Source organism: Stenella coeruleoalba (genome assembly GCF_951394435.1).
Source record: "Stenella coeruleoalba genome assembly, chromosome: 4".
NCBI classification, from domain to species: domain Eukaryota; kingdom Metazoa; phylum Chordata; class Mammalia; order Artiodactyla; family Delphinidae; genus Stenella; species Stenella coeruleoalba.
Window position 1 is genome coordinate 114,808,932 of NC_137149.1, and position 15,876 is coordinate 114,824,807.

General features: G+C 41.6%; 1 protein-coding gene across 1 annotated transcript; it reads left to right on the top strand.

Moving 5' to 3' along the window:
* Positions 1-13,669: 13,669 nt before the first annotated feature.
* Positions 13,670-15,062, top strand: LOC307185527 (tripartite motif-containing protein 75-like; the record flags this gene model as incomplete). The annotated part of the gene is given in 3 exon segments (XM_079919833.1): positions 13,670-13,754; positions 13,757-14,139; positions 14,243-15,062. Coding segments are annotated over 3 exon segments (1,281 nt in total). The 3' UTR covers positions 15,056-15,062.
* Between the last annotated feature and the right edge of the window lie 814 nt (positions 15,063-15,876).

The following is a 15,876-nucleotide window of genomic DNA, read 5'->3' on the forward strand; positions in this document are numbered from 1 at the left end:
AGGATTGCATTGAATCTGTAGGTTGCATTGGGTAGTAGAGTCATTTTCACAATGTTGATTCTTCCAATCCAAGAACATGATATATCTCTCCATCTATGTGTATCACCTTTAATTTCTTTCATCAGTGTGTTATAATTTTCTGCATACAGATCTTTTGTCTCCTTAGGTAGGTTTATTCCTAGATATTTTATTCTTTTTGCTGCAATGGTAAATGGGAGTGTTTTCTTGATTTCACTTTCAGATTTTTCATCATTAGTGTATAGGAATGCCAGAGATTTCTGTGCATTAATTTTGTATCCTGCTACTTTACCAAATTCATTGATTAGCTCTAGTCATTTTCTGGTAGCATCTTTAGGATTCTCCATGTATACTATCATGTCATCTGCAAACAGAGACAGCTTAACTTCTTCTTTTCCGATTTGGATTCTTTTTATTTCCTTTTCTTCCCTGATTGCTGTGGCTAAAACTTCCAAAACTATGTTGAATAAGAGTGGTGAGAATGGGCAAGCTTGTCTTGTTCCTGATCTTAGTGGAAATGCTTTCAGTTTTTCACCATTGAGGACGATGTTGGCTGTGGGTTTGTCATATATGGCCTTTGTTATGTTGAGGAAAGTTCCCTCTATGCCTACTTTCTGCAGGGTTTTTATCATAAATCGGTGTTGAATTTTGTTGAAAGCTTTCTCTGCAACTATTGAGATGATCATATGGTTTTTCTCCTTCAATTTGTTAATATGGTTTATCACATTGATTGATTTGTGTATATTGAAGAATCCTTGCATTCCTGGGATAAACTCCACTTGATCATGGTGTATGATCATTTTAATGTGCTGTTGGATTCTGTTTGCTAGTATTTTGTTGAGGATTTTTGCGTCTATGTTCATCAGTGATATTGGCCTGTAGTTTTCTTTCTTTGTGACAGGTATGTCTGGTTTTGGTAACAGGGTGATGGTGGCCATGTAGAATGAGCTGGGGAGAGTTCTTCCCTCTCGTATATTTTGGAAGAGTTTGAGAAGGATAGGTGTTAGCTCTTCTCTAAATGTTTGATAGAATTCACCTGTGATGCCAACTGGTTTTGAGCTTTTGTTTGTTTGAAGATTTTTAATCATAGTCTCAATTTCAGTGCTTGTGATTGGTCTGTTTATACTTTCTATTTCTTCCTGGTTCAGTCTCGGAAGGTTGTGTTTGTCTAAGAATTTGTCCATTTCTTCCAGGTTGTCCATTTTATTGGCATATAATTGCTTGTAGTAATCGCTCATGATCCTTTGTATTTCTGCAGTGTCAGTTTTTACTACTCTTTTTTCACTTCTAATTCTATTGATTTGAGTCTACACACTTTTTGTCTAAATGAGCCTGGCTAATGGTTTATCAGTTTTGTTTATCATCTCAAAGAACCAGCTTTTAGTGTTATTGATCTTTGTTATTGTTTCCTTCATTTGTTTTTCAATTATTTCTGATCTGATCTTTATGATTTGTTTCCTTCTGCTAACTTTGGGGTTTTTTTGTTCTTCTTTCTCTAATTGCTTTAGATGTAAGGTTAGGTTGTTTATTTGAGAGGTTTCTTGTTTCTTGAGATAGGATTGTATTGGTATAAACTTCCCTCTTAGCACCGTGTTTTCTGCATCCCATAGGTTTTGGGTCATCTTGATTTCATTGTCATTTGTTTTCAGGTATATTTTGATTTCCTCTTTGATTTCTTCAGTGATCTCTTGGTTATTTAGTAGTGTATTGTTTAGCCTCCATGTGTTTGTATGTTTTACAGATTTTTTCCTATAATTGATATGTAGTCTCATAGTGTTGTGTTCAGAAAAGATACTTGATACGATTTCAATTTTCTTAAATTTTCCAAGGCTTGATTTGTGACCCAAGGTATGATCTATCCTGAAGAATGTTCCATGAGCACGTGAGAAGAAAGTGTATTCTGTTGTTTTTGGATGGAATATCCTATAAATATCCATTAAGTCCATCTTGTTTAATGTATCATTTAAAGCTTGTGTTTCCTTATTTATATTCATTTTGGATGCCCTGTCCATTCTTCAGAAAAGAAGTAAAGCTGTCTCTGTTTGCAGATGACATGATACTATACATAGAGAATCCTAAAGACGCTACCAGAAAACGACTAGAGCTAATCAATGAATTTGGTAAAGTAGCAGGATACAAAATTAATGCACAGAAATCTCTTGCATTCATACATACCAATGATGAAACATCTGAAAGAGAAATTAAGGAAACACTCCCATTTACCATTGCAACAAAATGAGTAAAATATCTAGGAATAAACCTACCGAGGGAGACAAAAAACCTTTATGCAGAAAACTATAAGACACTGATGAAAGAAATTAAAGATGATACAAATAGATGGAGATATATACCATGTTCTTGGATTGGAAGAATCAACATTGTGAAAATGACTATAATACCCAAAGCAATCTGCAGTTCAGTGCAATCCCTGTCAAACTACCAATGGCATTTTTCACAGAATTAGAACCAAAAATTTCACAATTTGTATGGAAACACAAAAGACCCTGAATTGCCAAAGCAATCTTGAGAGAAAAAACGGAGCTGGAGGAATCAGGTTCCCTGACTTCAGACTATACTACAAAGCTACAGTAATCGAGACAGTATGGTACTGGCACAAAAACAGAAATATAGATCAATGGAACATGATAGAAAACACAGAGATAAAACCACACACATATGGTCACCTTATCTTTGATAAAGAAGGCAAGAATATACAGTGGAGATAAGACAGCCTCTTCAATAAGTGGTGCTGGGAAAATTGGACAGCTACATGTAAAAGGATGAAATTAGAATACTCCCTAACACCATACACAAAAGTAAACTCAAAATGGATTAAAGACTTAAATGTAAGGGCAGACACTATCAAACTCTTAGAGGAAAACATAGGCAGAACTCTCTATGACATACATCACAGCAAGATCCTTTTCTCTTTTTTTTTTCTTTTTGCTGTATGCGGGCCTCTCACTATTGTGGCCTCTGCCGTTGCCGAGTACAGGCTCCAGATGCACTGACTCAGCGGCCATGGCTCACAGGCTTAGCTGCTCCGTGGCATGTGGGATCTTCCTGGACCGGGGCACGAACCTGTGTCCCCTGCATCGGCAGGCGGACTCTCACCACTGTGCCACCAGGGAAGCCCAGCAAGATCCTTTTTGACTCACCTCCTACAGAAATGGAAAAAAACCCAAAAGTAAACAGATGGGACCTAATGAAATTTAAAAGCTTTTTCACAGCAAAGGAAACCATAAACAAGATGAAAAGACAGCCCTCAGAATGGCAGAAAATATTTGCAAATGAAGCAACTGACAAAGGATTAATCTCCAAAATTTACAAGCTGCTCATGCAGCTCAGTATCAAAAACACAAACAATCCAATCCATAAATGGGCAGAAGACCTAAATAGACATTTCTCCAAAGAAGATATACAGATTGCCAGCAAACACATGAAAGAATGCTCAACATCATTAATCATTAGAGAAATGCAAATCAAAACTATAAGGAGATATCATCTCACACCAGTCAGAATGGCCATCATCAAAAAATCTAGAAACAATAAATGCTGGAGAGGGTGTGGAGATAAGGGAAACCTCTTGCAGTGTTGGTGGGAATGTAAACTGATATAGCCACTATGGAGAACAGTATGGAGGTTCCTTAAAAAACTAAAAATAGTACTACCATACAACCGAGCAATCCCACTACTGCGCATATACCCTGAGAAAAGCATAATTCAAAAAAAATCATGTACCAAAATGTTCATTGCAGCTCTATTTACAATAGCCAGGACATGGAAGCAACCTAAGTGTCTATCAACAGATGAATGGATAAAGAAGAAGTGGCACATATATACAATGGAATATTACTCAGCCATAAAAAAGAAAAGAAATTCATTTATTTGTAGTGAGGTGGATGGACCTAGAGTCTGTCATACAGAGTGAAGTCAGAAAGAGAAAAACAAATACCATATGCTAACACATATATATGGAATCTAAAAAAATAAAAAAAATAGGTCATGAAGAACCTAGGGTCAAGATGGGAATAAAGACACAGACCTAGTAGAGAATGGACTTGAGGATCTGGGGAGGGGGAAGGGTAAGCTGGGACAAAGTGAGAGAGTGGCAGGGACATATATACACTACCAGATGTAAAATAGATATCTAGTGGGAAGCAGCTGCATAGCACAGGGAGATCCTCTCAGTGCTTTGTGACCATCTAGAGGAGTGGGATAGGGAGAGTGGGAGGGAGACACAAGAGAGAGGGGATATGGGGATATATGTATACCTATAGGTGATTCACTTTGTTATAAAGCAGAAACTAACACACCATTGTAAAGCAATTATACTCCAATAAAAATGTTAGAAAAAAAAGGGAAAAAACACAATATAATGAAAAAGTACAGTGGAAATAGGAAAAAATAAGATAAAAGTGTATTAAAAATAAAAGCATAAAAAGAAAAGAAAAAGTAAATAAAAACATAAAATTAAAAGAATAATAAAAAAAGAAACAACAATAGGACTAAATGGAAAAAAATATTTATAGTAGTAATAGTAGTGGTATTTTCCTGTGGCCTCAGCTGTCAGTGCCCTTGCCCGCACAGTGAGCCACCAATCCTCACCTCCCCAGGAAATCTTCCAATACTTCTAGGTTGGTGTCTGGACCTGCTGTGGACACTCTGGGGCCTGCTCAGCCTCTGATCTGACCTTACTCCTTTATGCACTTGACTCCAAAGTCTACAGCTGTCCCCAAAGTCCACAGCCTTGATTGTGGGAACACTCATTGTCTATTCATATATTTCACAGACGCAGGGTTTACCAAGCTGATTGTGGGGATTTAATCTGCTGCTTTTGCAGCTGCATGGAGAGATTTTCCTTTGGTCACACTGCCCTGGGTTTCAGTTTTGGTTTTGGCCCTGTCTCTGCCTGGGCCAGGTGTCTTCCCCACCCAGGCAAAGGGGGCTAAAGCAGCACTGATTAAGGCTCATTTCCTCTCGCAGGCCAGGGAGCGGGAGAGATATGGCAGTCACAATTGAGATGTGTGGGGAGTGCGGGAAGCAGCAGAGGCCGGCGTAAAGTTGCAAGTCCCGAGGCATGCTGTGTATTCTCCTGGGGTAGTTGGACTCAGATCGCAGGACCCTTGGCAGTGGCAGACTGCAGTCTCCCAGGAAGGTGTGGCCAGTGACCTGCGCTTGCGCACAGGACACTTGGTGGCTGCAGTGGCAGCCATCACCCACCTCTCTGGTCCAAGATAACAGCCGCGACTTGTGCCCATGTCTGGAGCTCATGTAGGAGGTGCCCTGCCATCTGTGACCGCATGGAGCAGTAAGCTCCTCTCCTCAAGCACCCCGCAACAATCATCTCTTGCCTCTCCAGCAGGCCCAGGCTTTTTCCTGGACTCCCTCCTGACTAGTTGTGGTGCACTAGCCCCCTCAGGCTGTGTTCACGCAGCCAACCCCAGTCCTCTCCCTGGGATTTGACCTCCAAAGCCCAAGCCTCAGCACCCAGCCCCCACCTGCCCTGGAAGGTGAGCTGACAAGCCTCTCAGGCTGGGGAGTGCTGGTCAGCACTGATCCTCTGTGCAGCATTCTCTCTGCTTTCCGTTGGCACCCCTGTTGCTGAACTTTCCTCTGGGGCTCCGAAGCTCCCTTCCATCCCCACCAGTGAGAGGAATTCCTAGTTTGTGGAAAATTTTCCTCCTTCACAGCTCCCTCCCAGAGGTGAAGGTTCCATCCTGATTCCTTTATCTCTCTCTCTCTCTCTCTTTTTTTTCCTTTTTCCTTTTGCTCTACCCAGGTATGTGGCGAGTTCCTTGCCTTTTGGGAAGTCTGAGTTCTTCTGCCAGCATTCAGTAGGTGTTCTGTAGGAGTTGTTCCACATGTAGATGTATTTTTGATGTATTTGTGGGGAGGAAGGTGATCTCCACGTCTTACTCCTCTGCCATCTTGAAGCTCCCCTCTCCATAAGTTTGTTTTCTATGTCTGTGAATCTTTCTGTTTTGTAAATAAGTTAATTTGTATTAGTTTTTAAAATTCCACATGTAAGTTATTTCATACAGTATTTGTCTTTCTCTTTCTTATTTACTTCACTTAATATGGTAATTTCTAAGTCTATCCATGTGTGCAAAAATGGCAATAATTCAGTCTTTTTTATAGTTGAGTAATATTTCATTGCATATATATTACCACATCTTCTTTATCCATTCAACTGTTGATGGACATTTCGGTTGCTTCCATGTCTTAACTATTGTAAATAGTGCTATTATGAACATTGGGGTGCATGTATCCTTTCAAATTAGAGTTTTCTCTGGATATATCCCCAAGAGTGGGATTGCTAGTTCATACGGTAACTCTATTTTTAGTTTTTTTTAAGGAACCTCCATAGTGTTTTCCATAGTGGTTGCACCAATTGACATTCCCACCAACAGTGTAGGCAGGTTCCCTTTTCTCCACATTCTTTCCAGCATTTACTATTTGTAGACTTTTTATTGATGGCCATTCTCACTGGTGTGAGATGAGACCTCACTGTAGTTTTTATTTGCATTTCTCTGAGAATTATGGATGTTGAGCATCTTTCCATGTGCCTATTGGCCATCTGAATATCTTCTTTGGAGAAAAGTCTATTTAGGTCTTCTACACATTTTTTGATTGGGTTGTTTGGTTTTTGTTTTTAAGTTGTATGAGCTGTTTGAATATTTTGGGAATTAAGCACTTGTGGGTCTCATTGTTTGCAAGTATTTCCTCTCAATATTTATATAAGTTGTCTTTTTTTAAAATGGTTTCTTTGCTGTGCAAAAGTATATGAGTTTGATTCAGTCCCATTTGTTTTGTTTTGCTTTTATTTCTACTGCCTTGGGAGACTGACCTAAGAAAACATTGCTACAATTTATGTCAGAGAATGTTTTGCCTGTGCTCTCTTCTAGGAGTTTTATGGGGTCATGTCTTATATTTAAGCCTTTAAGGCATTTTGAGTTTATGTTTGTGCATGGTGTGAGGGAGTGTTCTAACTTCATTGATTTACATGCAGCTGTCCAGCATTTCCAACACCACTGGTTGAAAAGACATATTTTTCTTCATTGTATATATACTCTTGCCTCCTTTGATTAATTGACTTCAGGTGTGGGTTTATTTCTGGGCTCTCTATTCTGTTCCATCGATGCATGTTTTTTTGTTCCAATACTACCCTGTTTTGATTACTGTAGCTTTGTAGTATCCCTTTGAAATCTGGAAGGGTTATGACTCCAGCTTTGTTCTTTTTCCTCAATATTCCTTTGGCAATTCTGGGTCTTTCATGGTTGTATGTACATTTTTGGATTATTTGTTCTAGTTCTGTGAAAAATGTCCTGGGTTGGGGCTTCCCTGGTGGTGCAGTGGTTGAGAGTCCACCTGCCGATGCAGGGGACACGGGTTCGTGTCCTGGTCCGGGAGGATCCCACATGCTGCAGAGCAGCTGGGCCCGTGAGCCATGGCCGCTGAGCCTGCACATCCAGAGCCTGTGCTCCGCAACGGGAGAGGCCACAACAATGAGAGGCCTGCGTACCACAAAAAAAAAAAAAAAAAAATGTCCTGGGTCGACATTTTTGATAGAAATTACATTAAATCCGTAGATTGCTTTGGGTAGTATGGCCATCTTAACAATATTAAATTCTTCCAATCCAAGAGCATGGGACGCTTTTCCATTTCCTCAAATCATCTTCAATTTTCTTTATCAATGCTTTATAGTTCTCAGCATATAAGACTTTCACCTCCTTGGTCAGGTTTATTCCTAAGTATTTTATTCTTTTTGGTGCAATTTTAAAAGGGATTTTTAAACTTGCCCTTTCTGATATTCCATTGTTAGTGTAAAGAAATGCAACTAATTTCTGTATATTAACCTTGTGCCCTTCTACCTTGCTGAATTTGATTGTCAGTTCTAGTATTTTTTACATGGAGTCTTTCGGGTTTTCTATATAGAGATTATGTCATCTGTATATGATGACAATTTTACCTTACCCTTCCAATTTGGATACATTTTATTTCTTTCCCTTATCTGATTGCTGTGGCTAGGACTTCCGATACTATGTTGAATGCACGTGGTGAGAGTAGGCATCCTTGTCTTTTTCCATATTTTACATGAATATTTCTTGAAAAGTGTTACATATGTCTCTAAATATATAAAAACAAAAAAATAATGAGGCAGAAACATACATGAAAAGGCAACAGAAGCTGACACTGAAGAGAGTGATGAAATTGTGTTTTAAGAGATGGGTTAGTGGAGTGGAGGATGTGGAGGGTAGAGGAAAAATTGATCCCATATATTTCTGCACCATTTGAATTTTTAAAAATATGCAAACTTCAATATTTGATTAATTAATAAAAATTTTCTAAAGATATTAGGTTAACAAAGTAATTTACCACTCACTATGGATAATGTATTATTCCCATGGCTTTCGCTACTCAGGGAATTTATTTATCCTCATTGAATGTACTTGCTTGTTTTATTTTTGTTTGGTAGGTGTTTTGGGGGTTTCTGCAGTTCATTGTATACTGTCATTATTACTTTACGCAAGAGTAATCTCTTCATTTTTACTTTTTCCCTTTATCTTCACCTCCTACTCCTAATCTCCCTCACCCAGGCACACACACTACTGCACTTGACAAAATTTTTTATATATTTATGCATCCTGGCAAAATATGAAGTGTTGCTTTTTGTTGCTATGACTGCTAGATGGCTACTTTTACTGCTATGCTTGTGTATCTATGTGTATCATACATGAATCATTCAAGTGCATTTGGAGTAGGGTATTGATTTAAATTACTGAAATACAGGACTGATATTTGTTTTTACAGGACCACACATATATTGGACTTCAGGATCCAGAAGTCACTTGCGTTTGGTTGTCTACAATAGGCAGATATTTACCAATATCACTATGTTTCATTTTAGGTGTTTGATTTTATTTTTCCTGGTTGAGTAGCAAAATACTGTACTGAATGAATAATGAATTCCAGCTGATTTCTAGTATACACAGTGCAGTGTTTATGTGAGGAAAACTATATATTTCCTGACAAACCATTTAAAATCACTTTCTATTAAATTCCCACACTAGCCCTGTTGAATGCATGGAATGCTGACATGAGAGATACAGTGCCTTCTTTTTTTAAAAACCATATTAATACATTTTTATTGATAGCAGTTCTCATACCAGAATAGCAGAATAGGTTTACTACCACAACTATTGGTATGCTTTGAAAAGTTTCTCACAGATAAAATTTCAAAATGCAGAGCTCTTGCAATTCAAATATCTTCAGGGCACTTCTAAATCACTGAAATATTAAATTATATTCACTATAGTTCAATGTTCTATAGGAAAACATACAACCACACTGATCCATGAATTTATCATTCAAAAATCATCAAATATATATTGTGAAGAAAATAAATTTCACTAAAAATTAGCATAAATTTAAAACAAAATCACGCTTCTATATCAAAAGTCATGAATCAAAAGAGGGGTTACATTAGTTACAGGAAGTGTTTGAATGTCTCCTTTGATATCAACTCAGAATATAATTCAACAGTCCCTTCTTTGTGGAGGTAGAGTCTCCTAGGAGGACAAACTGGAAGCAACACAACATTTGTCTCAGCCCACACATGATGGAGAATTCAGGTGAGAGGATAAGAAGCTGCCCTAAACTTTTCCAGAAAATGTCATCCTCAACTGTGAGCTGTCTCACTACTGAAAGCATAAAGTGTAGGATGCTTGTGGAGGTAGTGAGGGGGCAGGTCCTGTGGGATTCGGAATGGTCCCAGGTTTCCAGAGGCAGGGGCAGGGGCAGGCTGCACCTTTAGGCTCAGGCCCAGGGGAGAGAAGTGTCAGGGCTCTTCACTGCCCTTGTGTAGGGCAGGACAGTAGGCGTCTAGGCTTTGGGATTCTGAGTAGAACTCACCTGGGCTGCGATCTCACTCTCCTTCTATGACCTCTCTGGCCCTCAATTTTCTCATCTTTCAGTTGGGAGCCATTATTGTTGTGAGGGTCATGTGTGGTAAAGAAATCCATTTAGACTGTGCAGGGTCCTGAGATCTTCTCTGCTGCCTTTAGGGCCTGAGAGGTTGAGAAAGGCTTTGGAAATCTAGAAAACAGAAAGAGGACAAAGTCTGGAAACACCTCCTTTAAGGGGTAGACAGAATTGAAGCAACCTGTGAAGGGACAGGCCAAGAATATTCAACAATTTCACCTGAGAAAAACAAAAGTAAGGACTTTCCATAGATCCAGAAACTAGATCATTGATGGGATTAGAGAGAGGGGATTAAGGTAAGAGTGTCTTCCATGCCCTGGACAGAAGATGCAATCAGAGAGGAAGATGGGAGGTGTCATCAGCAGCCTGTAATCTCCCCAGGCGAATTGCATCTGCAATCTGTCCATTGGGATGAAGGGAAGGAACCTCACTACAGGCTTATAAAGGCCCAAGGGGCCAGATTCTGACCCCAGCAATGAACAGAGAAGGTGGGCTGTTTCATGCTTTCAGACTTGGATCCAGACCTGGATTGAGGAAGACCTTCTGCTCTGTGGGGAAGAAGCCAAGAGTCCCAGTGGGTGGAGCCAGGATACCCGCAAAGGCCTTGAGGATACAGAGCAGCTCCCCCAGCACAGAGCCAAGACTGAGAAGCGTGAGCAGGCGAGCATGGACTTGGGGACAGAGTCTCAGGTGGGCCTGAGCAGGGACAAACAAGCTACTCAGGGGACACTGTGTGACCCCACCCTGGTGGAGAAGGGCCAAGTTGGGGTGGTCTGGGAGGTCCTAGAGGGCAGGAGGTTCTCATTCCATTCATTTGGAACAGACTCTCTGGCTGGCAGAGTGGAAAATTCTGTGGGTTCAGAGGAGAATAGGGAGGAAGGAAGCTTCAGCTGTGGGTGTGGATGTGACCTGACATCTGCCTCTCACCTGCGGGAGGTGTGGGCAAGTCCCAGGGGCTCCTGTGGCTGGGGGGTGGGGGGCAGGTGTGGGTTTGGGACCTGCTGTGTGTCAAGCACCCTGCTCTCAGCTGTTCCGTTTTCTTCTCAACATATGGGCTCCCTAGTTAAGGTTTTATGTATGTGCCTGTGTTGTTACTTTATGGAAGATAAATAATTGCTGGCTATCATAAGGACATATACACACAGTTTCCTTTGATATTGTAATCAACTGTGTGAAATCTGTTTTAGTGTAACAGAGATAAGGTTAACCTTTTAAGCCCTGTTTCTTTTTCTTTTTTTTTTTCTTCTTTTGAGACTCAGACCCCAGGGACTTTGTTCTTTACCCTGCAATGCCTGTTGTGCCCAAGGCTGTTCCCAGGTCCTTTTCCAAAATGTCTGTGTCTTCCTGTCTTAGAATGATAGTATTATTTTCATGTATTTGAACTTGCAGCTAGCTCAGGTCAATTACTTGTAATGGTGGTACATCTTTTTTTTTTTATTGAAGTACGGTTGATTTACAATGTTTTGTTAATTTCTGCTGTATAGCAAAGTGATTCATATTATATATACATATACATTTTTTTCCCATTATGGTTTATATCAGTTCCCTGTGTTATACAGTAGGACCTTGTTGTTTATCCATCCTATGTATAATAGTTTGCATCTGCTAACCCCAAACTCCCATTCTGTCCATCTCCCTCCCCTTCCCTTTTCCAACCACAAGTCTGTTCTCTATGTCTGTGAGTCTGTTTCTGTTTCATAGATAGGTTAATTTGTACCATGTCTTCTGTTATATATATAAATGGTATCATATGGCATTAGTCTTTCTCTTTCTGACTTAGTATGATAATCTCTAGTTCCATCCATGTTACTGCAAATGGCATTATTTCATTCTTTTTAATGGCTGAGTAGAATTCCACTGTATATATATACCATATCTTCTTAATCCGTTCCTCTGTTGATGGACATTTAAGTTGTTTCCATGTCTTGTCTATTGTGAATAGTGCTGTAATGAACATAAAGGTGCATGTGTCGTTTTGGATTATAGTTTTGTCCAGCTATATGCCCAGAAGTGAGATTGCTAGGTCATATGGTAATTCTATTTTTAGTTTGTTTTTTTTTTGCAGTACGCGGGCCTCTCACTGTTGTGGCCTCTCCTGTTGTGGAGCACAGGCTCCGGGCGCGCAGGCTTAGTGGCCATGGCTCTCGGGTCCAGCTGCTCCACGGCATGTGGGATCTTCCCGGACTGGGGCACGAACCCGTGTCCCCTGCATTGGCAGGCGGACTCTCAACCACTGCGCCACCAGGGAAGCCCTATTTTTAGTTTTTTTGAGGAACCTCCATACTGTTTTGCATATTGGCTACACCAAATTACATTCCCAGGTTGGTACGTCTTCTGAGTCTGCTGTAATCTCTAACTTTCCCCTTGGATACAGAGACTGAAGGGGTGTGGACATTTTAGGATGGAGGAAGAGGGAGAGTTGTGGCTCAAAGAAAGAAGAGAAAAGCTGGCTGGTCTGGCTGGGGCAGGAGCACACTGAGAACACTGGTCAGCCTTGTGAAAAGAGTTTTTACATAGAACAAGTTATGCTTGTAATTTAATGGGAAAATAGTAGAACAAACCCAATGTATCCTTTCCAAGTGTTGACAAAACAAAACACCACACACTGCTGGAGTGACTTCAACAACAGAAACTCATTTTCCCAGTTCTGGAGGCTGGAAGTTGAATATCAAAGTCCTGGCAGGTTCACTTTCTCCTGAGGCCTCTCTCCCAGGTGGCCTCCTCCTGGCTGTGACCTCACATGGCCTTTCCTCTGTGGGTGCCCATCCCTGATGTCTTTTCCCCTTCTAAGGACATCTGTCAATGTTGCATAAGGGCCTCTCCCCAGCAGCCTCATTTTACCTTAATCAGAGCATTACAGACTTTATTACCATATAGGGTCCCATTCTGATGTACTGGGAGTTAAGCTTCAACTTATGGACCATGGGGGGCACACAGTTCAGCCCACAACATCCCACGTACACATCCAGTGAGTGATGCCCCCAGCCAACCCTGCTCCTCATCACTGGGAAGCAAATCCTGCATATCATAGAGTTTTCAATGTAAATAGTGTACTCTCTGTCTTTCAAGTATAGGATGTCTTTTCATTAATAACCTTTAAAAAATTATCACATGTCCACAGTCCCAACTGACTACAATTGTCTTTTTGTTTGGATGTATGTATTTCAATTAAGAAAAAAAGCCTTGTCAAATATTGTTGATTATATACATGCTCTTTATTTCTGTAATATACATTCTTTTCCCTCTTGTTACTATTTTCTTGAAGGAGCTGGTGAGTTGTGCCATAGAGTTGCCCACACCTGGATTTTGCCGATTGTGTCCCTGTGCTGTTGATTTTCGTCACTACTGGGAGCAGTGGCTCTCTGTGAAGAAGAGGACCACCTAGCAAGCTTGATTTCAGCCCATTAAGTAAAAGGGACAGAAATGCCAGAGGAAGCAGAGACTGACTGGGGCTCTCAGTCCTCCTGGCAGCTGCTGTAGGGTTGAAGGGAAGGGGTAGAAATAGGCCTGAGTGGCCACAGCTCCCTGCAGATCCTGGCAAACCTACTGGCAGCCGTGAAGGAGCAGAGAGAAGGCTGAAGGGCCAGGTGGTTCTCATTTGTCCCCATCCCTGGAGAGCCAGGTTTCTCTGAAGGGAGTCTCCTCAGACAGAAACCCTCCCTGCACAATGGCCCTGGCATCTTCCCTGGCACAGCTCCAAGCAGAGGCCAGCTGCCCCATCTGCCTGGATTACCTGAGAGATGCAGTGACCACTGACTGGGCACAACTCCTTGTTACCCTTGCATCCAACAGTGCTGGAAGTGTCTCCACGACATCTTCCCCTGTCCTGTCTGTCTCCAGCCCTGCCCTGACAAGGGCATCAGGAGGAACACTCAGTTATGTCTCATGATTGATTGTGTGAGGAACCTTCCCAACACGGAGGACATGAGGAAATGGCAGAAAGAGAAACCCCCGTGTGAGAAGCACAGGCATGTTCTGAGCCTCTTCTGTGAGAAGGACCCGGAGCTGCTGTGTCCCCAGTGCAGGGTCTCCTCTGACCACCGTGGTCACCCCCTGGCACCCATGGAGCAGGCTGCACCCTCTCCCAGGAGGAGGATCAAAGCCCACATTGAGCCCCTGACAAAGCAGCTTGAAGATGCTTGAAAAGGCATTAGAGATGCAAATCTCCAAATCATCTGACTTGATGTGGGAGGTGGAGAATCAAAGGAATTAATTGTACTCTGAAGTTGTACACTTTAAGCATTTCTTGGGAATGGAGCACGATCTAGTTCATGTTAGGTTACTAAATGAAGAGAAGCGTGTTCAAGATAAAATAATTGAAGAAAAAAACCAAATATCAAACCACGGACCCACGTTGCAAAGTCTGCTTGATGAAATAACTGAGAAGTGTTTGCAGCCTGACCTGGATTTACTGATAGACATTGAAAGGATCCATAGCACGTATGAAAATTTAGAGAGTCCAGCAGGCTTTTCTTATGATTTAAAGGAGGAGGTTTTCACTCTCCCCCAACAATATTTTGGCCTCCACAAAATGATCGGCACATTTCACGTAGACTTGACATTTAATCCTGAAACTGCTCACCACAGTCTCATCATCTCACAGGACAGGAAAATGGCAACATTTCGAGGGATGGAACCAAACTGTGTTCTTAATCCCGAGGCATTTACTTCTCACCTAGAAGTCCTGAGTTCTGAGGGATTTGACGCTGGCAGGCATTTTTGGCAGGTAAAAGAAAAAGGCCTGGGTGAATGGTCCTTAGGTATGTGTAAAGAAACTTTCCCCAGAAATGCTCCATCATCACCATCCCCAAGCAATGGCTGCTGGCGAATTCAGCTCTGGGGTACTACTCATGGCATACGGAATTCAGGATACACCTGTTGGATTGGTGTTTTTCTGGACTATGAGTTGGGGGAAGTTTCTTTTTACAATTTGAATGATAGATCTCATTTATATACATTCAGTGACATATTTACAGAAAGACTTATGCCCTATTTCTCTATTGGACCTTCTTCCAAATCCCTTACAATAAGTCTAGTTGAAGATGAGTGCTGAGCCCCCTTGGAAGACATTCTGTGTGTTCTACTTTCTTCCTGTGTTCAGGGAAAGTCCTTGCAATAAAGAGTCTGAGTCCATCTTTGATGTCTGACTGCTGATGTCTTTTTTTTTTTTTTTTTTTTGCGGTACGCGGGCCTCTCACCGCTGCGGCCCCTCCCACTGCGGAGCACAGGCCCCGGACGTGCAGGCCCAGCGGCCACGGCTCACGGGCCCGCCGCTTCGCGGCACGTGGGATCCTCCCAGACCGGGGCACGAACCCGCGCCCACTGCATCGGCAGGCGGACTCCCAACCACTGCGCCACCAGGGAAGCCCTGCTGATGTCTTTTTAATCCTCCCCCTCTGGCTTCACCTCTGCCCCATATCTGGGCAAATGGTCAGGGCAGCCTGACCTTGACTAGGCTTAGGGTGGTTCTAACCCAGGAAGGCCCTGCCTGCAGAGGAGCTCTTCCAAACCAGCAAAAACCTCCAAGCTAGTGGCTTTTTCCCCTTCTCTCAAGCCATTTTTGGACCGGTGGCTTCCCTGACTCCACATGAAGCTTCAGTGAGTGCAAATAAACCATTTTACACCCTCTTGGTGTGTTTGTGGCATTAGCAGTTTTGACAGCAGAATCAAATTTTGTGTGGCTTGAGTTTTGCCTCACTGGGTTGACCATAATGGTCCTTAGGATACTGTATAATCCAAGTTTATTTTTCAGATATTCTGATCCCCACAGGCAGGGTATATTCATTTTTATTTTTCAACTACCATAATGCAGGATGTTTCAGCCTATGTTTTCTAAAATTATAATGCTGAACTTGCAATTCCCCATTTCTCCTG